At 42.2% G+C, this 24,702-nt stretch overlaps 1 protein-coding gene across 2 annotated transcripts in view; it reads left to right on the top strand.

The window, feature by feature from the left end:
* Positions 1-2,337: 2,337 nt before the first annotated feature.
* The window catches only part of LIN7A (lin-7 homolog A, crumbs cell polarity complex component), a 132,548-nt gene continuing 110,183 nt past the window's right edge, over positions 2,338-24,702 (top strand). For both annotated transcript variants that reach the window (XM_029205888.1, XM_029205887.1), the window contains exon 1: positions 2,338-3,226. In XM_029205888.1, the coding sequence (XP_029061721.1) occupies positions 2,935-3,226 (292 nt within the window). In that variant the 5' untranslated portion in view covers positions 2,338-2,934. The remainder of the gene's footprint in view (positions 3,227-24,702) is intronic.

Raw genomic sequence — 24,702 nt, 5'->3', positions numbered from 1 at the left:
GCGGGCTTCAGTAGTTGTGGCTCGCAGGCTGTAGAGTGCAGGCTCAGTAGTTGTAGTGCACGGGCTTAGTTGCTCCACGGCATGTGCTATTGCCTATGGCAGAATCAGAGCAAACATTAATCTTCCTGGACCAGCGCTCGAACCCGTGTCCCCTGCACTGGCAGGCAGATTCTTAACCACTGCGCCACCAGGGAAGCCCCAGGTGCTACTATTTTTAAGCAAGTTGCTTAACCTCTGTGAGTCTCAGTTTACTTATCTATAAAATGGGATAATAATACCTAATCCTCTGGGCTGAAAAGATAAAGAGAAACCAACCTAGCTCCAAGCCTGGCATATATATAAAGTGTTCAATAAGTATTTCTGAATTAATGAATTTCATTGAAAATAAAGTTGCCACAGAGGTAAATTAATATATATCATTTAATGAAAAATTGCACTGATTGTGTAACCAAATAGCTAAAAGTATAATCACAGGTGTTTTTAACAATTCCCTGATCAATACACAATTAGCAAGGCAACACACATGTGAATGGATCAAGTATATTGACCTTGATGAAACACTGTGTTTGATACAGGAGTGGTCCAGGCAGTTACTCAAGAGACTTAAGCATGGTCATATCTACCAAAGCAATACAGTAGATTAAGGATATTTTCTTATGTTTCTGCATGTCTCAAATAGAAATTCACAAGTGTTATCAGAGACAGTAGTTATTCATCCTTCATAAAAAACAAAATCTAACAGATAATGAATTGTTTATTATTCATTTTTTACACCTGTGCAGACATACGCTAAAGGCATTGAACTTGCCACTATTAGAAATAATAACTAATGAATATATGGTGATTTGTGCTTTCTCGTCCTGTCTTTTTCAATCCATACAAAAACCCTACAGAGTCAACAGAGAGGGAGAATGGTAGAGTAAATTTTCAATTAGGGAGCTCAAAGCATAAGTCCAGAAACATTCTATTAAATGTTTGGTGCTGAGGCTACATCAGGAAACAAAAAGACAAAAAGCCTACCTTCATGGACTTCACAATCTGGGATTTGTATTGAAATCATGGCTTTTAGATTTATGAATCAAGCCACTAAAGTACATATTCACAATACAGGATGTTGTTAAGAACTACATTAGTGGCCAAGGGATTTGTATGTTCTTTTCGTCCTCAGTTATTGAATGAGGTTTGGTATTTTGTGCAGAGCCTTGGAACATACTCTGTTGTTATTGTCCACAATTCAACTTCTGTCTGTTGTTTGATTTAGGGGAGGTGAATAATGATAATCCACCAGAATTGTTGCTTCTTCCTGTCTCCCACAGCACTTCCTTTCTACGGTGCTTAGAGCACTTACTGCTCTCATTTTTGCTCAGAGCTTGCTCATATTCTCACAGCCAGCTCATTATTTGTCTCCCAACCTGTACTGAGTACTGTCTAGAAAAAGTGCCACATCTCATTAATCTTTGCATAGCTAGCGCCCAGCAGAGTGTTGCCATACAGTTCAGGTGGGATGTATGTTTGTTTTATGAATATATTTGTATATACTTTACTGTTTTCAAAGCACATACATGTGCATGATCTCATCAGACCCTCACAAAAACTCAGTGAGATTGCAGGGAAGAATTAGTTCCCTCATTTTACAGAACCTCAGTGAGACTGAAGATTACAAATGCCCTTGTTTGACAGATGAAGAAACTGGGGATCAGTGAGAGATTTGATTTCTGAAAAGCACATAACTAAGACTTGAATTTCCAGATCAGTGTTCTGTCTAAACACTAAATGAAAATATAGGCATGCTGAACTATTATTTTCCGTCTGTCTTTAAGGTCTGTTAGGTGTTTGGCCAATCATTTATGACTTTCCCAAATCACTGGTGAAATCTTGTTTGTTAGATTTTTTTCAAATTTAAACCATGAGATGGGAAAGTTTTCAGAAACCATCCGTATTGTAATCAGAAGACAATGACGTAGATTATATGCAAATATTTTGCTGTAAAACTGCGTCTGTCTTCAGGAGTATATTGCTAGCCAAAACAATTCTGCTCTGTCATAGGGAAGGTGAGGGAGGCAGCTTTGTCATTTCCAATCCTGAACCCATAGTCATCACCCTTCTGCTTACACAAGATTTCTATATGCCTCTTAATTTCTTGATCAAGAAAATGAGAGTCCCTACAGTGGCAAGATAGTGAAAGCAGTCTGTTGGGGTGAAGGGGTCACAGTTAATAGTTGAAGGTTCTAGTAACTGAATCTTGATCAACTGATTCTAAAGTCACCCTTTTAAAAACATCATCTCCCATTAGATTACAGGCTACTGGAAGGCAGGGATTGTATTGAATCCCCAAGTCAGGCCCTGGCTTAGTTCAATTCCTGTCACATATGTTAATTAATCAGCAAGTGGCAGCTCTGAGGGTCAACCTGGAGGAGTGCTAGGGACATGTTTTTCAAACTTAGTAACAGAAACTTCTCTTTGTGTTTTTAATTGTTTTCTCATTGTGATTTTTAATTTAAAACCATTATTAAGAAGTTTGCTTGTGAGATAAGTTATTTTCTAGGCAATATACTCAGGTCCTTAACGGGGGCCTAGTGATGGAACTCTGTCTTGTGTACTGTTATAAGTCAACATTCCAAAATAAACTTTAACAGAAATTAGCAGCAACTACAGTGAACCCCCAACATTTCTGAACTAGAAGCATTTTCTTTCTAGGGGATGGGATTAAGGGGTTGACAAATTCTCTTAATCCAAAAAAAATCATGTCTCTGCCTCCCTCCCCTCTATCCCCTCCCTTTCATTCTTCTCCCTTCCCCCAGACGCACGTACACTCTGACCATTTTGTTTGAGTGGAAAGTTGAAAGAAAGCAACACACTAGCTACACGCATCCAGCGATCCTTGGGGTGGAGGAGCAAAGTTCTAGGGCAGAGCCTTCCTTGCCAGAGCCGGCGATGCTTTCGCTCTCCGGTACCTGCTCAGCTTCACGCCGCATCCGAAGGTCTGCCCCTCGCGGAACAGTTGCGTCTCCATCTGGCTGCCAACCCACCCAAGCCTTCTCTCCTCCACAACCACCACCTTCCCTCCTTCCCCCCTCCTTTCCGTCTTCCCTCTCCACCCCGCCCCCAATCTCCTCCTCTTTTTCTCACTACAAGCGGTTGCTGATGCTGAAGCTGAGCGTCACTTCGGCTCCCACGGCAGACATGGCGACATTGACAGTGGTCCAGCCGCTCACTCTGGACAGAGGTAAGGGAGCAGCTCACCCGTCAGGCCACTGCGTCCCCTCTGCCTCCCCCTCTGCCCCCGCCAGCTCCCACCGGGACTGCCAGACGCGCTCGGGCAGGGGGAGCAGGGCAACGAGGAGGAGCGAAGAAGGCTTTCGCGCTGAGAGCAGGATACTTTCTTCCCCTTTTCTCTGCCCGCCACGTCCCCGCTGCCCCCTTCACGCCTCACTCGCCCGGCACTAGGGTGCCTTCGCCGGGCCGTGGCGTCCCCGCCGCCACTCCCAGCCCCTCGCCGGATCGCCTCCGGGCCGCCGGCTTTGTTGGAGCGGAGGCGCGGGGATCGCTCGGCGCCCGCCTGGGGCTCGGGGCTGGTGAGGGGCAGGGAGGTAGCTTGCCGAGCCGGGCGAGGGCGCCTGCAGCCGGAGACCGGGGAAGCCTGGCGAGTGAGCCGCTTGCCAGCCTACGCTGCCGGGGGCCTGGGAGGAAGGAAGTTTGTCCCCGCGCCGGGGGGCGAAGGTCGGTCAGGCTGCGGGTGCCCGGGCAGCCGCCCGGGGGCGGACAAGGCGTACCCCGTGTGACCTGTGCCGGGGCGCAAGGCGGCTGGACTGCCGCGGCGGGGAGCTGCCCTCGGCCGAAAGGGCAACGCGGAGAGCGTGCAGCCGTGCCGGGGCCGGGGGCGCAGCGTCGCGGCAGCCGTGCCCTGCTCTCCTGGGCTTCGCGCTCTGAAGGCGCCAGGGGTCGCGTCTGCCCCCGCCGCCGGCGGCTCTCCGGCAGTGGCAACTCACAGTTTGTCCTGCCCCAGCCAGCCTCGTCCTCTCCCAGCCCTGTGACACCGCGGTGCCCGGGCTGCGGAAGGCGCTGGGACGCAGCGCAGGCTGGGTTGAAATTCAACTTCTGACCTCCGACCCTGTACGTTCTGTTCTTTGACTTAACTGGGGAAGCAATGTTTGCTTCCTTCCCAGGCCCTCCCCAAGCCTATGGATGGAAACCTCCGCTGCGATCTCGGCCTCTCCGGTGCATCCGTGCGGGGTTATACCTGTCCTTTGCGTGTTCGAGTTTCCTTTCTGGCTTCCGACGTCCAGTTATGAATGCGCTGAGTCTCACGACTCTGCAGCGGAGGACACCTCGTCCTGGTCCGCAGAGGCCGGATTTAGGACCATGGGCAGCCATTTGGAAATGGTGTGCTCAGACGAAAATGATTTAGTCCGATGTGCCTCTAAAAATATTCTTTCTAGCGGATTAAACTGGACTGTGGGGCAAGGCAAAAGAGCATCCTGCTGCGAGTACAGTGAAAAAGCCAGGGCAAACTTAGTGAGGTTTTTAATTTGGAGAGATTGTGGGTGACTTTAACGTAATCTGTTGGCGCCAGAGCGGATGTTATGTGGTGCCCATAGCAACCTTACTTGGGGTAGGAGTTGAAAGATAAAAAAATCATTGATTTTATGTTGGGAAATGTTGTTTTGCAAGCTAGTAAGTTAATAACAGTAGTTAAAAAGGTCAGAAATCCATTGCATAATCCATGATTTCTCCCCAGGATCTTCATCTGCCCTAAACAGGATAAATCCATTGCCTCTAAAAACCAGACAGATGGCAAGCTATTAGAAATTATGGATTTCCCAAGTATTTCTGTTTTAATGTAATGAGATCTTATATTGTCCCATTCCTAAATCATAGTCTTTAAACATCCCAAGTAAAACGACTACGTTAGGAGAGAAAACGAACAAGGAAACAAACTCCAAGAAAATTGCATACCTGAGGAATTTTATATACTACTACTACTAAAAACATTTCACTTTGGGGGGTCTTACTTTAAATGCCTGGATCAGTTGTGGAGAGGAAGTGCAATCAGACTAAGTTCTATTCTTTGTTCTTGTTCACAGCCAGACTGTACCTGTCCTTCCCAGTTGTGATTAGGTTCATGGAATAAGTAGCTCAAGAGGCAAGGGTGGGTGAGACAGTGAATGTATCTGAATAAATTCACCAGCAGCTCACTGCGAGGTCTGTAATTTACAGATGGTGGGTTACTGGCATCATTAATGTGCATGAAGTCAATACATATTAATAATTTCCCCTATACATTATTAAAATATAATTAACTGTTTAATTACATCATTAAATTGATAAAATAAACTGATAAAAATTTTCCTACAAAAAAAAAATCTCTTAAAAGAGAGAGCCCAGTAATACTTATCTGGCTCCTAGCTGTAGCTCTGATACTCACTTTGGAGTAGTTGGTTAGCCTCTTTGGGCATCAGTTTTCCTCTATGGCACATAAGGAGTTTGGATTAAATGATTCTGCCACTGTGCAGCTTTAACAGTCTAGAATTCAATGAATTAAAACTAGGACTCAGTTTCTGGTCACCTGCTGGAAGATTTTGCAGATCACTTCCTCTCCCACCTCTTCCAGGTGTCCTTTTACGTGCTCTGAGGTCACCCACTACTTTGGCGTCATCAAAGCATTTCTCAAATTCTGTTGCATCTATCTCCTCATTGAACGGAACTCCTTGAGGGAAGAGACCATTTCTAAATTCATCTTTGTATTCTCAGTGCTTGCCATAGTCCCTGATCACAGTAGAAGATCAAAAATTAATGTAAATTAGTGTAAGGGAACTAAGGATTGTAACAACTTAAGCGCCGTTAAAATATAAGGGTTTCATAGTGAACAGAGGTACAGCTCATAGATTCACAACATTTTGACCCTGGAAAGAATGGTAGGGAGAACATAGGCCAGTGGTTCTTAAACTTTCTTTTCCCCGATGCACTTGACAGATTTCCATCAGCAACCATAGCTCACTTATCTGTGATTATTAACCAAGGGGGATTGTGGCAGGTGAGCACAGGAGAAAAGGAAAGAAGACACTGCATAAAGCCTCCTAAGGGCATCTCATCAAGCAAACCCAAATACATAATCCATATGTATCCTGCTGGCTTTTTTCTAGCATCTTCATTTTTCAAATGAAAAACATGAAATAAGCAGTGATAAGAGATGTTTTCAAGGTTACTAGTTAGTGGGAGATTTTATGCTAAAATTTAATTTTTCTTGTTTGATGCCCTTTGGCATTATCAACAGATTCATCTGGAATCTTCAGGGTAGAGGTTTTAAGCAAACAAAGCAAAGCTATGGCTTGAAATTAAGATTGATCCCTCCCAGAATTCAAAAGATATCTGAAAGTAAGAAGCTCAGAAGTCTGCGCTAGTTTCCTCGGTCTTGTCTGGGAAGCAAGCCTTTGCCAGAACCAGCCTGGCCCCTGAAAGGACAAACAGGGTGGCTTCAGGTTTTCACTGCTCTGTGTGTATCCTAAACTCTTTTCCATCTGCCATTAAGACCTCAGATTACCTCTGTGGGGGCTTATGGGAGGCTGTGGTCACAGCAGGTTCCTGTTCACGCTGGTCCCAGTCCTTAGGATTGCTTATTAAGTGCCTACCGCAAGTCAGACCCTACTGTGGGATTGCTATATACTGATGAGCTGGACAGACTACCACATCGTCTTCATGGTAATTAGAGCTTAGGGGGGGAAAGAAATTACACACACATGCACACACACACACACACACACACTCGTTCAAACCATTCATTTATTCAATAAATATTCATTTATCACCTGCTATATAAGAGATGCTACAGGAATGCCAGAGACAAAGTTTCTGCTTTTATGGTCCTTAAGAGTCCAGTGGGGAAAACATAATAAGTTAGGAATTCATTCATTCATTCAACAAATTATTGAGTGTCAGCCTTATGGCAAGCACTGTTTTAAGCAATGTGGTGGTCCTAATGAACAAAGTAGATAAAGCCTAATGGAGTTTACATACTAATGAGAGAACCACACACTGAACAACACATAGGTATACAACTATAAGTGCTAGTGAGAAAAAGTAAGACTGAATCAAAGAGAGTGATGGGCTGCTGTTTGAAACATAATAGTCAAGGAAGACCCTTTCCTCCGAGTTGGTGACATTGGAGAAGAGACCCGATTACAGTGAGGAAGCAAACTTTGCAGATATCTGGAAGAATGTGCTCTGGAGAAGGACCTCACGTGTGTATCCTGGGAGCATTAAGAACGTCAGTGTGAAAATGTGGGCACAGGGAAGAGTGGCAAGAAATGGGATTTGTGAATTGGTGGCCAGGGGCCAGATGATATAAATTATAATTAGGATTTTAGATTAGTTGAAAATATGAAGTGCTCTGAAAACAATAAACATGACAGGAGGATAGAGAATAATGGGGAAGGACCTATTTAGATGGTGTTGGTCAAAGAAGGCTCACTGAGAAAGTAAAATTCAATCTGAGTTCTGGTGTATTAATAAGGTCCTTAGGAAAAGCATTATGGATAGAGGGAAGAATACAAGAAAAAGCTGTTGCACGTGTAAAGCTTGGCTACCATCCCATTAATACCTCCATAACCAAGCAAATGACTGAAAAGAAAAATTACCAAGAAATAACAACACTCTAAGTATGCACCTGGGGCAGATAGTTGGTTATAAGTATACCAAGAAAATCTCAACTTTTTGCTTCTTACTGCTAGACTGAAACACTATATATTATAATTAAATTTTCAAAGATACCTTTTTAAAAAAATTAATTTATTTATTTATTTTGGGCTGCGTTGGGTCTTCATTGCTGTGTGTGGGCCTTTCTCTAGTTGTGGCAAGCGGGGGCTACTCTTCTTTGCAGTGCGCCGGCTTCTCATTGAGGTGGCTTCTCTTATGGAGGAGCACGGGCTCTAGGCATGTGGGCTTCAGTAGTTGTGGCTCGCGGACTCTAGAGCACAGGTTTAGTAGTTGTGGCGCACGGGCTTAGTTGCTCCGTGGCATGTGGGATCTTCCCGGACTTGGGCTCGAACCTGTGTCCCCTGCATTGGCAGGCAGATTCTCAAGCACTGCACCACCAGGGAAGCCCCAAAGATATCTTGATCATTGTAATTTACATGTCACTATGCATAGATCTACATGTTGAACCCAAGTGGTCATAATATGAGATGTATTCATTTTCAGTGTAATATTTTATATTAGACTGTGATGTAGAAAGTAGTAACTGTAATTTACCCTTGTGGCAAAGAGAAGATGCTGATAAGGAGATTAGTGTGGAATCATCTCTTCCAGAATTTAAAATATTCAGTGCAATTCTTCCCTACACCTTTGCCCAGATTTTAATCTCTACAACCAGGAATGACCTTCAGCTAAAATCAAGGGAACAAAGCAGGGTGCAATCCATGATATTTAATACCATTATAACGAAGAACATAGGAATACTTCACTATATTAAAAAATGCATGGATTTAGGCACTTTCCTTCAGTCCAGTAGCTCCAACTCTCCTTCACTTACCATCTCAAGGTCAGAAAAGATAATACAATGGAATTCTCCAAAATGTTACTTCTGCTTATCTTTTTGCCCTGATTTTAAGCAGAATGGCTTTTTAAAAAAACATGACTTATAAGGAAGTCTTTACATGACTTATAAAGAAGACTGACAAAATCAATTCTTGGAGAAAAATGGATAATTAAAATAATTTGTATGAGTAATTGAAATGGTGTAATTTTAGGGGCTTCCCTGGTGGTGCAGTGGTTAAGAATCCGCCTGCCAATGCAGGGGACACGGGTTCGAGCCCTGGTCCGGGAAGATCCCACATGCCACGGAGCAATTAAGCCTGTGCGCCACAAGTACTGAGCCTGCACTCTAGAGCCTGTGTGCCACAACTACTGAGCTCTCGTGCAACAGCTACTGAAGCCCACGTGCCTAGAGCCTGTGCTCCACAATAAGAGAAGCCACTGCAATGAGAAGCCTGCGCATTGCAACGAAGAGTAGCCCCCACTCGCCGCAACCAGAGAAAGCCCGCACACAGCGATGAAGACCCAACACAGCCAAAAATAAAAATAATTAAATTTAAAATAAATTTATTAAAAACAAAAGAAATTGTTGGGCTTCCCTGGTGGCGCAGTGGTTGGGAGTCCGCCTGACGATGCAGGGGATAGGGGTTGGTGCCCCGGTCCGGGAAGATCCCACATGCTGCGGAGCGGCTGGGCCCGTGAGCCATGGCCGCTGAGCCTGTGCGTCCGGAGACTGTGCTTCGCAACGGGAGAGGCCCCAACAGTGAGAGGCCCGCCTACCGCAAAAAAAAAAAAAGAAGAAATTGTGTAATTTTAAATATTTGAGACTTTGCTTATAACATGATCAATAGTTTACAATCTGCATTTAGGCACCTATATAAAATAAAATGCTGGTGTCACAGCCACTGAACTTTTCTGTGAGTTAAATTCAACTTGGATACATTGCAAAAGTGTAAATGTAAATCTTGATTTCTTGAATTCTAAAATAAGTTGTAATCTAAAATATTGATTAAACAAATTTTGCTGTGTTTTCCCTTTAAAAAAATTAAAACTTTTGTCCTTTGAAAATTCTAATAGAAAACCAAGAGCTTTTATTTTGTGGATTTCAAACTTATGAAAAAAAACATGAGTGCAAAATTTGAATGCAAATGGAAATCCCATGAGTGCCACACTTTTCATAGAATTTTGATATACATTAAAAGTTTTCTCTCTTCCCTTTTCCCTTTTCAAGGCAAGTGGAGCTTATTACTTTATGTATTTCCCAATTCAAGCCTTGGGCAGCCTATAGCTTTTCTAATCAGCTGTATTCACCAATTTTTATAAAATCTGTATTTGCCTGAAAATTGCTTTTGTTCATAGTCCAAAAGGGCCTTCCTCCTCTCTCTCTCTTCGTTATTTATTTATTTTTTAGCACGAGGAGAAATCAAGGAAGAAGGAAAGTGAAAATCAAGCTAGTCTTTATGTTGTTTTAAAGTTGTATTCCCTGATGGTTGTGATGGGGAGGAGAGAGGGGCTGACTATATTTTATGGCTCTTGTCCTAAAGTCTTTTTACATCAGCAGCCAGAAATGTTTTAGTCTACAAACATTAAGTATTTGCTTTCGTTCTCATTTTTTCCATAAGCGTCACTAAACATTTAAAAACATATTGAATTTTTTTTGCAAATCAATATTTGAGTTTCTTTTTGCACTACAGTTACAAAATATTTTCCAGGAGTCAGAATCGTGTCATATTCACTTTTCTTTTTGTTTGATAATGAAAAGTTACAAAGAGAAGGAACCAAATTTCTAAAAAGTCTTAGTTATTGAAAAAGGTATTTTCCATTTAATGAGAGTTTTATACACAGTTTTAAAATTGAAATTGAAAAATTAATGATTGAACTTCCAGGAAAAGAAACAGAAATCTGGTGAATACCTTCTAGTTTGGTGTGTCAGCCATCCAAGCTCTGAGATGTATTTGGTGTTCTCTGGTCATTTATGAAAGTAATGCTTTTGCTTTTGGGGTGCTTTTTCAGGATCACAGCTAGGGCTTAGCTATTTAATAGGGAAAAGAGAACAATTTAGAGAGGAGTATCAAATGGGAAGATATGTGTATTGGGTTTTAAGGATGTTATTATAGGTGCAAAGCCAATACCTCTTGGAGAGAGTTCTTTACTTAGTTCTGACATCTGTCTATTAAGATATAGTCTTCATCAGGTCAGAGACTCTGCTGGATTTGTTTACACAGAGCTCAACACACTCTTAATATTGATTGATTGATTAATTGAATAAATGAATGAATGAAATTGACTTAGTTGGACTAGCTATCATGGAGTCATTCGTAATGCTAAAAAAAAAGCCTTCCAACCTATAATAATGTAAAAATGGTGGCTACCTTACTTTGTCACTTTGCTTTGTGTGTGTGTAGCAGACCTAAAAGTGGAATGCTCTCCAGGGCCAAGAAAGGATGTGAGGTGCTGGTGTTGATACTTATACTTGTAGCCCTACTTCCATTGCTTGCATCCACCTGCCATCTTAACTTGTTAATTGAACCAGGCAAGTTAATGGCAGAGTACAACTGAAAAGGGTAAGAAAAAAAAAAAGACAAAAAAGGAGGAGGGCTTAGCAGAATCTGCCCCCCCACCAACACACACACATAAGCTATACTGCCTTACTTTTTTTTTTCCTTTTAACCACAAATGGATGAATAATAGAGCTATGTCCTGATGATAAACAAGTTAGAATCGATTTAATTTGAAATCACTCTGGGTTGGTAAATGTAAACACAACCTTAAAAGTCATGTAGATTACAATGCTTTACTTCTGTTCTAAGTGATAAAGAGGTTTTGTTTTTTTTTTTTCTCCATGACTGACTTTTACTAAGTGATGTGCTAGCTGAATTTGAAGACTTGTCTATTAAAAGTAAAAGTAAATATACCGAAAGACTACTTGAAAAAAGTTGGGTTGAATTGAAACTTATATTGAAATTATACTCAGATAGTATCTGACTTGGACAGAAAGCAAGGGCTTCTAGTTTAAACTGGTGGTAATTTCCTCTAGAAACACAGTAGCTATTCCAAGTCCAACTGGTTATGCTATTTTTGTTTACTTGCCTACTGTGGTGATAGTTAATGATATTTCAGTATGAGCTCTGTTTTTTTTTTTTTTTTCTATCAAAGAATCATCTTTCACCAAAAAAGGAAAAAGGTTAGAATAATGGGAATCATAGAATGGCAATAAGATTTAAACCCCCAAGTTAGATGGGGAAAAATCTCCATCAAATCATAGCTGGGTCTATTTAATGGTATTGAATTTGGAAATATGGCTGAGAGAATGCTGAAAGTGATTTTTGAGGAAAGTTGTCAAAGAGCACTAATTGCTGATGAACAAATATCCTGGCTTCCAAAAAGATGTTAAAGATGTTTGGGGAAACTACAGACCAATCTACTTGTTGTTGCTTCCTGGCAGAAAAATCTAAGGCATATTAATAGAAGAATGTGACACTGGCACTTAAAAAAGAAAGTGGTGATCCCACAGAGCCTACATGGGATCACCAAGAATAGGGTTTTTCAAATTTCAGGTGTGTGCCATAGCAATACCATATACTCATGACAGCACAACTTCCATAGAAGCACTGTGGAAAGTGTGAGGTATGTGAAGTGGATGATTGCACTGTTGGATTTCTAGTGGTTGAAACACTATTCCAAGGCGATTTGGTTCTCTGTCCTATTCAACATTGTTACCAATATTTTGGATGAGTGCCATAGAAGATTTTTTATAAGTGACATAGAGCTAAGAAGAATAGCAACTAATTTGGCCAACCAAATCAGTATTCTAAAATTATAACTAGCTTGGAGTTTGGAATTAGCAGACACAAACTACTATATATAGAATAAACAACAAGGACCTACTGTATAGCACAGGGAGCTATATTCAATATATTGTAATAAACTATAATAGAAAAGAATATGGAAAAGAATATGATATAACTGAATCACTTTGCTGTACACCAGAGACTAACACAACATTGTAAATTAACTATACTTCAATTTAAAAAATATATATATATAACAAATCTATAAAGAAAGTTTAAAGATCATATCTATCATTCACTGGTACCAAATCAATTTCCTGTACTGAATAGAGAAAAACCCGTGAAACAATAGCAACAATTCAAAGTCAAAAATATATATAATGTTTAATAGCCAGGTAAGCTCACAAATTTAGATATTTTTAAAAGTGTAACAAGAATGTAGTGTTTTTCAATAAAAGTTGTTTGCCAAAATCTTTAAAATAAATAAATAAATGAAATTATAACTAGCTTGGACAGGGTACAGTAAAAGAGATAAAATTTAATGAAAATGAATGTATTCTTCATTCATTCATTCACCAGGAAAAGGGAGCCAGCGCTGTCTATTCATTGCTCTTGGTTCTACTGCCCAGTGAATACTGCCCCACTGGACTCCACTCAACCACCACTAAAACCTCAGGCAGGCCCTGTACCTCAGTCAAGCCATAATGATTCAGTTCTGGGTCGAGACAGGGATGGTTTAGTATGGCACTTAAAACATGCACCCGAGGACTTCCCTGGTGGCGCAGTGGTTAAGAATCCGCCTGCCAATGCAGGGAACACGGGTTCGAGCCTTGGTCCGGGAAGATCCCACATGCCGCAGAGCAACTAAGCCCGTGGGCCACAACTACTGAGACCGTGTGCCACAACCACTGAAGCCCATGCGCCTAGAGCCCATGTTCCACAACAAGAGAAGCCACCGCAATGAGAAGCCCGCACACCGCAATGAAGAGCAGCCCCCGTTCACTGCAACTAGAGAAAGCCCGCCGTGCAGCAACGAAGACCCAACGCAGCCAAAAATAAATAAATTAATTTAAAAAAAAAAACCAAAAACATGCACCCCAGAGCCAGCCTGCCTGAGTTTGAATCCTAGCTTTTCTATTTAGTAACTCTGTAACTTCCAGTGTTACTAGACTGTTTTGAATCTCAGTTTTCTTGTCTGTGAAATGGGAAATGATAAAAATAGCAGTGACTTCATAAGGTCAACGAACCTTAAACGAGTTAATACGTGCAAAATACTTAGAACAGGCCTGACACATGAGCACCACTCAACAATGATAATTATTTCTTCCCTGAGTCCTCAAAGTCAAGGAAGACATCCTTCGATATCCGCCGGATATTGGGTCCAGGACCCCCTGCTGATAACAAAATCAGAGGAAGCTCAGTCCCTTACATAAAAAGCTGTGGTACAGTCAGCCATTGTTTCTGCATCCGCAGATTCAAGCAACCATCCATCTGCAATTAGTTGAATCTGTGGATGTGGAACCCCCGGATATGGAGAGTCAACTGTACTCCCACCCTACTGCCAGGAGGTAAGGACAGATACTGTTTGTTGACTTCAAGCTATACTGAGAGGCAGAGACCGTGTTTATTTTGGTATGCTGTAGAAGCAGGAAGCATTTGGAGATGCCTGGGGGTCAAAGCAAATATTTCCTGTATAAATACCTAATTTGCCAGCTCACTCTTTCCCTAAATCCTTTCTTTCTTGATGCTTCTATAACACTAATTTTCATAATTGTACTAGAGCACTTACCACACAATATAGAATTTTTTCTTTTACACTGCCGTCACCGTAACAACATAAGTTATTTATATTCATCTTTGTGTACCCATTGCCTGTCACAGTGCCTGAAAGACATGTGCTCAAATGTGTGCTGAATAAATTAGTGTTTTTTTCTTCAAATACTGCATAGCAGTCAGGGGGTAAAACTAGGTGAGTTAGCAAAGGATACAAGATGACAGATTTTTTTTTTTTTTTTTTTTGCGGTACGTGGGCCTCTCACTGTTGTGGCCTCTCCCGTTGCGGAGCACAGGCTCCGGACGCGCAGGCTCAGCGGCCATGGCTCACGGGCCCAGCCGCTCCGCAGCATGTGGGATCTTCCCGGACTGGGGCACGAAACCGTGTCCCCTGCATCGGCAGGCGGACCCACAACCACTGCGCCACCAGGGAAGCCCAGATTTTTTTTATTCAAGAAAAAGTCCCTGGGGCTTCTCGCGTGGCGCAGTGGTTAAGAACCTGCCTGCCAAAGCAGGGCACACGGGTTCGAGCCCTGGTTCGGGAAGATCCCACATGCCGCGGAGCAACTAAGCCCGTGCACCACAGCTACTGAGCCTGCGCTCTAGAGCCCGCGAGCCACAGCTACTGAAGCCTGCGTGCCTAGAGCCCGTGCTCCGTAACAAGAGAAGCCACGGCAATGAGAAGCCCGCGCACCGCAATGCTTCAACTGGAGAAAAGCCCGCATGCAGCTACCAAGACCCAGCACCGCCAAAAATAAATAAATAAATAAATTTATTTTAAAAAGAAAGAAAAAAAAATCCCCACATTTATTCTGTTCAAAATTAGAATGGGTGTCTTCTGGGAATTTGTGAACATTCCATTACCAGATTACTGGAAAAGTACAGACAAAACTTGAATGACAAATTGGAAAAGTTGTTACAGATGGACTTTATGATTCGGTAATTGTTAAGGACAGGGACTAGAGTTTATGTAGATGTTCAGGGTTTTAATTTTATTTTATTTATACAGATATCAAAAGTGTACTAAACAGGGCTTCCCTGGCGGCGCAGTGGTTGAGAAGTCCGCCTGCCGATGCAGGGGACACGGGTTCGTGCCCTGGTCCGGGGAGATACCACATGCCGCGGAGCGGCTGGGCCCGTGAGCCATGGCCGCTGAGCCTGCGCGTCCGGAGCCTGTGCTCCGCAACGGGAGAGGCCACAACAGTGAGAGGCCCGAGTTCCGCCAAAAAAAAAAAAAAGTGTACAAAACAGTTGACTGGGGAAAATATAACCAAGAGTGACTTTTTGACTCTTGTTTAGTGCTGTTTAATTTTGAAGCATCACATGCTGCTGAGAGAGGCATACACATGCCAGTTAGGGGTGTGAGCACTGGATCCAGACGTCTGGGTTCAAATCCTATCTATGCCTGCCTCTTCCTTAGCTCTGTAACCTTGGCCTGTTAATATCTTCTCTCTGTCCTTTACTTTTCATCTATAAAATTGAAAATAATAATAGTTTCTATCTCTTAGGATTACTGTAAAAATTAAGAAAACATATGCAAGTGCTTATAACGCTGCCAAGTCCATAGTAAGTGCTCAACACTGATTGATTATTCCCCACCCCTTCTCCCCAGAGCATGTGTTTTTCCCAGTGCAGTAAATGAAAAGTGCACAAGCTTTGGATTTAGACAGATATGGATTTGAATTGCAGTTCTGCCACTTACTATGTATGGAAGCTTAGAATACTGCTTACTCTCTCCACATTCTGTTTCTTTCATTCTTAATATAGGAATAATGACACCCACTTTATGTGGTGATACATAGGCTACAGGCTGTGGTTACATAGGCTTGCAAGGCTAAGGTTCTTCCTTAGCCTTGCAAGGAAAAGAGAATGAGAATCTACCATGTGGCAGGTACCGAGTCAAAGGCTAGGGGTAGAGCGTGCAGGGAAGACAGACATGAAACATAATTTATGATAACATAGTTTGAGTATTATAGTAACAGCTCACACATGTTGAGCATTTACTACGTGCCAGGTGTTGTGCTTAGAGTTTTTCATATTTCATTTCAATTAGTCCTGAAAACAAACCTCTGAGCCACATGCTATTAGTATTTTGAAGATGTGGGAATTGAGGCAGAAAGAGGCTAAATAAAGGGATTGGAACTCAGACTGGTTTATATTGTGACCTTGAGCTTAATCACTATGCTACACTGTGGAGAGCAAGTACATAGGTCTGTAACAGGGTCTGTAACAAGACTTGAGGGACTTGGACTTGTAAGGGATGGCAAACACGGAGGTGCTTGCAAAGGCTTCAAAGAGCAGACAGACTGGTAGGAGGCACCACCAGGACAGTATGTTGTTCAGACAAAAAGGAAAGAATTTTATTCAATGCTTATAAAAGGGGTATATACTAATGCTGGTAAAGACTAATTTAAGTGATGTATTTTAAAAGTCTAGCACAATTATTCAAAAATGGCAGGTGTTTAATAAATGGTTGTGCTTATTATTAATCATGTTTATTACTTTCTTGGTACAAAAGATCAAAATACCCAAATATGGAATTATAAGAAAGTCTAGCAAGATTCTGTTCCTTCTTTCCATGCTGCGCCAGTGAACCAAGAGATTATGACTGTGACATTTAGATTATCTTTCAGTGATCTGTCACGCGCAGATAAAACTTCTTCATATACTTGGAATTTTGACAGGCTCACAGAGGGAGTTGAAAAAGTGATAATAGGGCCCCAAGTCCCTTTCTGTACAGTCTTTGCTGTTAAGTGAGACAAGTGCAGCACAACCTGAGTTTCAGGCATGAAGAGAAAATTGTGACTTCTTTTCTTCCTTCAAGATTGGCTCTAAATGGCCTGAAGGGCATAAACACACTCTGCTAACCCATGATCTTTAAAATATATGCCTTGAAGTTTTAACATGTGTTTCAGTGGCCCAAGCCATGCTGTATTTGCCTAGCATTAGATGTGGGAGAGATGATCCATCTAAGTAAACTGATCTCAGAGACGCAGCAGTGAGTGGTGGCATGAGGCAAGATCTTAATTCCCTGCCCAGGAATTGAACCTGGGTAGCCTGGATGAAAACCAGGAATCCTAGCCACCAGACCCCCCTGGTTCTTGCCTCCTAGTAAAAAATACATTTCTCACGAGGCAAAAACTGTAAAAACATACAAAGTTTATTATTGGAGACATAGCACAACAAGAAGTGGGAGAGCACACAGAGAAACGGTTGGTTTAGTTAAGATAGAAGCAAGGCAGAGATGCACACCCGGAGAGAAAGGTGTGGGCGTCCTCCCTAATGAGGAGGCGTGCAGGAAAGAGGCCGTTAAGTCATCTATATAGGTCAGTTCTTCCGGGTCTTTGTTTATCTTTGGCCAATTATCTGGTTTCTTTTTCCACACCTGCCCTAGGACTTTCCCCAACATGTGTGCACAACTTTTTTCCAAGATGGATCACAGCCCAGAGGCCTATGGGACGGCCTTAGCATCACAAATTATGGGGTGGCGCCCCCTCCTTTTTGACCCCCAAGGGGCCTTTCTGTGCATGTGCAATGTTTCCCTTGCCCTAAGGATGGGAAATGTATGACCTCCTGATCTTTTAACAGCATTTAGTCCCTCTCTGTCCCTGCCATAAAAGTGTCCAATGTCCAGTTATCTACCCTATTCCTGTTGCTGTTTCTTATATTGAAGTGCAGATCTCGAAATATAGAGAGGAGTCCGGTCATAAATATGTAGTCCGGAGCCCGTTTTTCTCTTGCCTCAGGAAGTGTAAGCAGGGGGCTGGTAATGAAAGTCTGGCCTGGAGCCCAATCTTCTTCTCACCCCAGGAAGTGTGAACAGGCCAGGTGTAAATGTCTGGCCTGGAGCCCATCTATCTCCTGCCTCAAAACCTTACAGATAACTGAAAATTAATTAATGGTTAAATTTTAACCATTTTTAACCTGAAAACATAGGATTCATTTTCTTTCCTTCTCCGGTATAGTATATGTTCTCTAGAAAATGGAGCTTTTGTAAAAGAATAGTGGAAGGTAAAACAAGTAAGGCAGGACAACAATGCATATTACTAACGGAATGATGAGATATTTATGTGGATGGCTCAAAGGGAAATTCTGCATCACTCCAGCTTCTCAGACCTGTTTTAGTTAGTTGAGTTTGACAGATACATGCCTCTGGGTAAATAAGGTATTCTGGATCATGTAGACACTCATTTCTTCTGATGACACACATTTTGCGAGTATTGACAGTTTGGCTTCCAAATGATAACTTTGAATAGCAAAGTATTAAGATTGTGTATGCTACGGACTGAATGTTTTTGTCTCTCCCTTCCCCATTCATATGTTGAAATCCTAACTCCCAATGTGATTTGGAGGTGGAGGCTTTAGGCAGTAATTAGGGTTAGATGAGGTCATGAGGGTGGGTTCATGATGAGATTAGTGTCCTTATAAGAAGAGACTAGAGCTCTCTCTTCGCCCTGTGAATATACACCCAGAAGGCAGATGGCTGCAAGCTGGGAAGCGACTTTCACCAGAAACTGAATCTGCTGGCAGATTGATCTTGAACTTCCCACTCTCTAGAACTGTGAGAAATAAAGGTCTGTTTTTGAAGCCACTTAGGTTATGGTACTTTGTTATAGCAATTTAAGCTAAGACAGTATAGCAATCATCACATGATCTTAGCCTCGGCAATCGTCTATCCTAAGTAGTTGAACACATTAGCTATAGGCAAGATAAGTTGTACACAGATACACACTGAGGTATACCTAATTTCCTCCTTAGTTTCATTATTTTCCCTGTGTGAGTTTTGAAATCTTTGTCTTACATGTACTAACAAGTTTTCAGAGCCTCTTCTCTTGGATTGTTCTCCATTATTTTCAAATACATTGAATTATTTAAATACATTTAATTATTTTTTTTCTTAGTTTCTCCTGGATATTTTTCGAGATGAAATTTTCTATTTGTAAATTACGCATTTTCCAAATGTAAAGGAGCTGTATCTAATCATTTGTCTTACATTCAAACAATACTGATCTAATATTGATGTAGGCCTTTGCTTATTTTGCTATAAGTCTTTCTTTTAATGTTTGTATTGTGGGGGGGGGTGTTGGCTAGGGTCGACAGTGTGTATCTTTAACTTATCACAGCCTTCCTTAAAATAATATACTTCCAACTGCTGCCTCTTGTCTTTTGTGCTATTGTTAAATCTATGCTATAAATGCATAATTCATTGCTACTAATTGTGCTTTAAACCAGGGCTCACAAGTTATAACCCCCAAACCAAATCCAGCCTGAGAGCTAAGAATGTTTTTTTCATTATTTTAAATGGTTGGAAAACTCAAAAAGAGAAATATTTTGTGACAATGAAATATTTTAATACAATGAAAATTGTATTAAATTCAAATTTCCATGTTTATAAGTAAAGTTTTATTGGAACATAGCCATGCTCATTAATTTACATGTTATCTATGGCTGCTTTCAGGCTACTTTCAGGCTACAGTGGCAGAGATGAGGAATTTCAGAGACAGAGACCATTTGGTCTATAAAGCTTCAGCTATTTACTCTCAGATTCTTTACAGAAAACGCCTGCCAACCTCTGCTTTTAGAGCATTAAAGAAATAGAAAAGAGAGAATGGCCTTTACATTTGCATTCAGTTGAACCATCTGAGTTGCTTGACCCTCAGCTTGCAGTCTTCCTTGTACACCCGTGTCCCAGCTGATTCTTGCTCTTTGCGCTTACATTCCCACAGGGGTAGACTACTGTCTCTCCTTTCTTGGTACTTACTAGCCTGGTGGTGGGGGACAAAGGAGCTTCTCTGTTGTCCTGGCGCAGCCTTGGTCTCAGGAAGACCCTGTGCCTGAGTCTCAAGGATGGGGCTTTCTCAATGATGCTGCCTCTTCCTGGTCTCCCAGACTAAACTCTGGCTTCATCCTTGGAGGGTCTTGGTGGGAGAGCTCCCTGCCCCTTCCTCAGCGGTAGGGGGCCTCTAATAGTATTGGTATTGGATCCTGGAATTAACACTGTTTCCTGCTTCCCTCTCCCTCCACCTTGGCATACAGGTTTTTCTTTTATCTGTCTCCCAGTTGTAACAGGTTTTTACCTTTATTCTTAACTCTGACCCATTCTTTCTCACGAGCTCCCAGTAAAAGTTTGTAAAAATTGCCTGTATTTGCCACTCCCAGAGGTTTTATATTGTCATGCTAGCTCACATTTGGACTTTCATCAATCAGTTAAACACTTTAGCTGAATTCTTCTTCCCCATTTTTATGGCACCCAGTGTCTCTTCTGCCCATGCTCTGCCACAGATGAGTGAGCCTGTGCTGGGTGTGAGCCTGGCTCACCTCCCCTCTCTGCTTGGATGGGTTTCTATACTCTTCAAGGTTCCTATACTATTACAGTTTTGCAAGGTTAACTTATCCTATGTGAGCTAAAATTCACACTAACCTAATTGAGTAAGAAATTGTGTTCCCAGTTGGGAAGACAGACTTTCAAAGCATTTTTGCAGCCTGGTTAATTTTTGGTATTTATTTGCACATCTGAGCGACTGTTTGGTTAGGCAGACTGTCTTTATGTTGTTGCTCATATTTCAAATTAAAATCCAATTCAGAGACTAATTTGAGTGAATCTGTAATATGGCAGACTGAGCTAACACAGAACCTCTCCCATTACAAAGATCAAGATGTGCCACATAAAATCTAACAATTAAACTCTCTACAGCTTAGAATGCAAGTGAGAAAGCATTATCTCCAGGTGCCAAGAATGAAAGGGGAAGTGAAGGCTGGAATGGCAGTGGTATCACGCTGACATCTTGGTACAAGTGGATGGAGGGAGATGAAGGGGATGCCAAGTGGTCCCAGACTGAGAAATAAGCCCCATGGCTGGGGGCAAAGCAGGAACTGAGGGTGACGTGTTAGATCTTCATTATACCCATACCATAAACTGCATTGCTTAGCTTGGAGTCTGAATATATACCACTGAGCTGGTTCAGGAAACTTTTTCTCAAGGAACTTACATAAAACGAGTCCTAGCCTAGGACAGACTAGAGGAAGTAAAATGAAAGCACTCTTAAGAAGCATTCAGCTACATTACTGGTTTCTCATAGAACAAACAATCCCTGCCAAAGGTGAGCTCGCAAATAAACATTAGAAATGAATGAGAAGGAGGTAGAACATTCGAGTGAGTCAGTGCTGACAACAAACCAGGGGGTTAGTGAGCCCTGTGTTTTGGGCAGAAGGAACAGAAATTCAGAGAGAAGAGGAAGATATGTCTGAAAAACTAAAAGAACTCGATATAGAAGAAATCAGAAAGAGACTATAAGCATATTTATAATGATTTTTAAATGCACTTTAAAAACAGAAACTATAAGGAGAGAACATGACACTGAAAAAATAAGTAAATTTGAAAAAGATTCCTGAAAAATATGAGAAAAGAATGCTAAAAGCAGATTTTTTAAAATTAAAATGACATTAAATTATATTAAAGTTTTGAAAAACTTGAAAACTTCTATTTATAAGACTTTTTTTGTTTTGTATTCACATACAGGAAAATAATTAGCACCATTTTCACTTTATCTGATTCTAAGGGCTTATATTAGAAATGACTGTGGAACCTGAAAGGAAGCTCTTCTTGGTTAAGTATCAAAACAGCCAGGAACTGGGGGTAAGGCTTATGTTTGGTTTTGATTTTCTGAGATATTAATCTGATCATGTCATTCCTTGCATTAAACTTTTTAGTGGCTTCCCATTTTCCAATATTTTAAATATATCTTAATATGTTCTTAATTTTATTAACTGATCATATGCCAAAAATTATTTATGTATCGCCTTTCCCCTTTACTACTTATGTCCCAAATACCTAGAACACAGCCTGGCACATTGCAGGTGTTTAATAAATATTTGTTAAATAAAGTCAGGATCTTGGCAATGTTGTTCTCTTTGTGGGGAGAACTCTTCCCTTCCTCTTCCTCCCGTTTCTTGGCAAATTCCTACTTGTCTTTTTAGCATTTGGGTTTCAGATTCCTCAAAAACTCTTTTCTTGTTCCCTGAGCCTAGTTTAGTTCCCTCTGTTTTATGCTTCCATAGCACCTTATGATGCCCTTTTGTAAATTAACCCAATTATTCACTCAATTCTTGAGTGCCTACTATATCCCAACTCCTGTTCTAGGTCCTATGTAGCGAACACAGACATAATTTCAACTCTTGTGAAGCTTATATTGTAGTGGGGTGAAGGTGAAGGACGACAAGACAAACAAATAAGTACATAGTACTTTCTATAATTTTAAGTAATCTGAAGAAACATGAAGCAGGTTTGCGGGGGTGGGGGGCGGCGGTGACAGAGCCAAGGAAAGTAGGGGTGGATCCAGGGAAGTCCTCATGTATTAGATACAGTAAGTCCCCTGCATACAAACGAGTTCTGTTCCAAGAGTGTGTTCATAAGCCCAGTTTGTTCGTAAGTCCAACAAAGTTAGCCAGGTACCCAACTAACACAATCGGCTATATCGTACTATTCTGTGATAGGTTTATAATACCTGTCACCACTGCTTTTAAGCTTGTTTCCGGACATCCTGGGCTTGAAATAAAGATACTGTACTACTATACTCTATACAGTACTGTACAATAAAGTACACAAAAGCACAACCACTTGTGGAGGATGCACGCACGTGACAGTGTAACCCAGACACGTGAAGTAACTTACGTGATTGGACATGCGAATGCACATGCGCATCTTTGAAAGTTCGCAACTTGAAGGTTTGTATGTAGGGGACTTACTGTATAAGTAAATAAGGAGTTTTCCCTGAGGATAACTGGGGGAAAGTAGCACAGAGGAAACAGCAAGGGTAAAGGCCTTGAGGCAATAATGTTCTGAAAGTATTTTAGGAACAGCAATGAGCCCTGTGCCTGGGGCGCAGTCAACAAGGGAAAGGGTAGAAAGAGATGAAGACAAAGAGGCTTTGGGGTTGTTGTTTTTTTTTTTTCTGGACAAGTGATGTCATTTTAGTTGTTACAGTTATCTCTGGGATGGGCAGGGCCAAGGGGGAAGGCGCAGGGTGTGGGTTCTGGATGGACAGTCCTAGGAAAGCCAAGTCCTAAAGGTGCAGCCCCGGGAGCAGCCACGAGGTGGCGCAAGGCCGCTCCAGGAACTGCAACCCGAGGCTGGGGGCTGGGAGTGTTGGTGATTCCCTGGGACGCCAGGCCTCGCCCTCCACCGGGCTGGTGGGCCCCCGAACACCCTAGAGGGGTTTCGCTTCCGTCCGGGGTTCCGAAGATGGTGCCCATCTGTTTGAGGGGCAGTTCAGTTGTCCCAGCCTGGGGACTGACACCGCAGAGCATCCACCGCGGCAGGTCTGCGCCCAGCTCCTTTCTGAGCTGCTGGGGCGGTCGGGACAGGGGGCCCCAGGCAGCCTGGTCACCACGCAGCTGTAGGGAACCCGCCGCCGGACATGGTGACTGCGGCCGCTGAGGGCCACCTGGCCGCCCCCGGGAAGACGGCGGCCTGGACGCGTTCCGGGAGCCCAGCCGAGCACTGGAGGTAGGCCAGCGCGCCCTCGGACTGGAGGAGGCTGACGCTTGCTATTTTGAGGACTTTGGCTTTTAGTCTAAGATACTAAAGCCACAGATGGTGGGATTTTTAGTTTGAACGGGCTAGATTAGTTGGGAAGTAAATAAAAGAATCCAGACCAAAGATGATGGTGGTAGGGATCCGGGTAGTAACAGGAAAGGTAGTGATGAGTGGTCAAATTCTGGACACGCCTGGAAGACTTAGCCTGCAGGATTTGATGCAGGTTTGAGTATAAGGTGTGGGAGAAACAAAGCAGTTGATGAAGAATCAGGTGTTTGGTCTGAGAACCTGAAAAGATGAAGTTTCACCTGAGATTGGAAAGACTCCAGAAGAGCGTAGGGGGAGGAGTTTACGTCCAGGAGAAATACCGATTTTGGATGTGTTGAGATATCAGTTAGACGCTAGAATGAAGAGTTTGAGTTGCCAGCTGTATAAAAACTCTGGAGCTCAAGGGAAGAGTCCAGGATGGAGATATAAATACGGGAATTATCAACGTATAGATGGTATTTAAAGCCATCTGGAGGATGAAAAGATGGGACGTTTGATGACTCAGCTCTGCGTAATTACAACACTTAAAGGTTGAGAAGATGAGGAAGCACCAGCCAGGGAGGAAAAGCAAAAGACAGTGGTGATCAGTGGCCAAGTAAATGAAGTCTTTTAAGAAGCTGGGCAGGCTTATCTGTGTGAAATGGTAACAGGTGAGGTAAGACCTCGTCTGGGAATTGACCATTGCGATTAGCAGTGTGAAGGTCATTGATGGTCCTGACACTTTTTTGAAATAGTAGGTAAAAGCTTCATTGGTGTAGACTCAGGAGAGGATGAGATATTTTAGGGACAGTAAGAACAACATTTTGTAGAACTTTTGCTTTCAGAGAAATAGCATAGTAGCTGGAGGGAGATATAATTCTCAGCATGCCTGGAACTCCTGGTAAGAAGTACACACTGTGGTAACAACTGTGTCCATCTTGTTGACTGCTTTTTGCCTGGTACCAATGCTTGACCCAAAGCAGATGTGCAACTGAGTATTTCTTGAACAGTAAGTACCATTTCAGTTAAAATTATAAACTAAAATTT

Source organism: Monodon monoceros, unplaced genomic scaffold (genome assembly GCF_005190385.1).
Source record: "Monodon monoceros isolate NGI ecotype Baffin Bay Population unplaced genomic scaffold, NGI_Narwhal_1 Super_Scaffold_6, whole genome shotgun sequence".
In the NCBI taxonomy this organism is placed as follows: domain Eukaryota; kingdom Metazoa; phylum Chordata; class Mammalia; order Artiodactyla; family Monodontidae; genus Monodon; species Monodon monoceros.
This window is presented reverse-complemented; position numbering and strand designations above follow the sequence as displayed.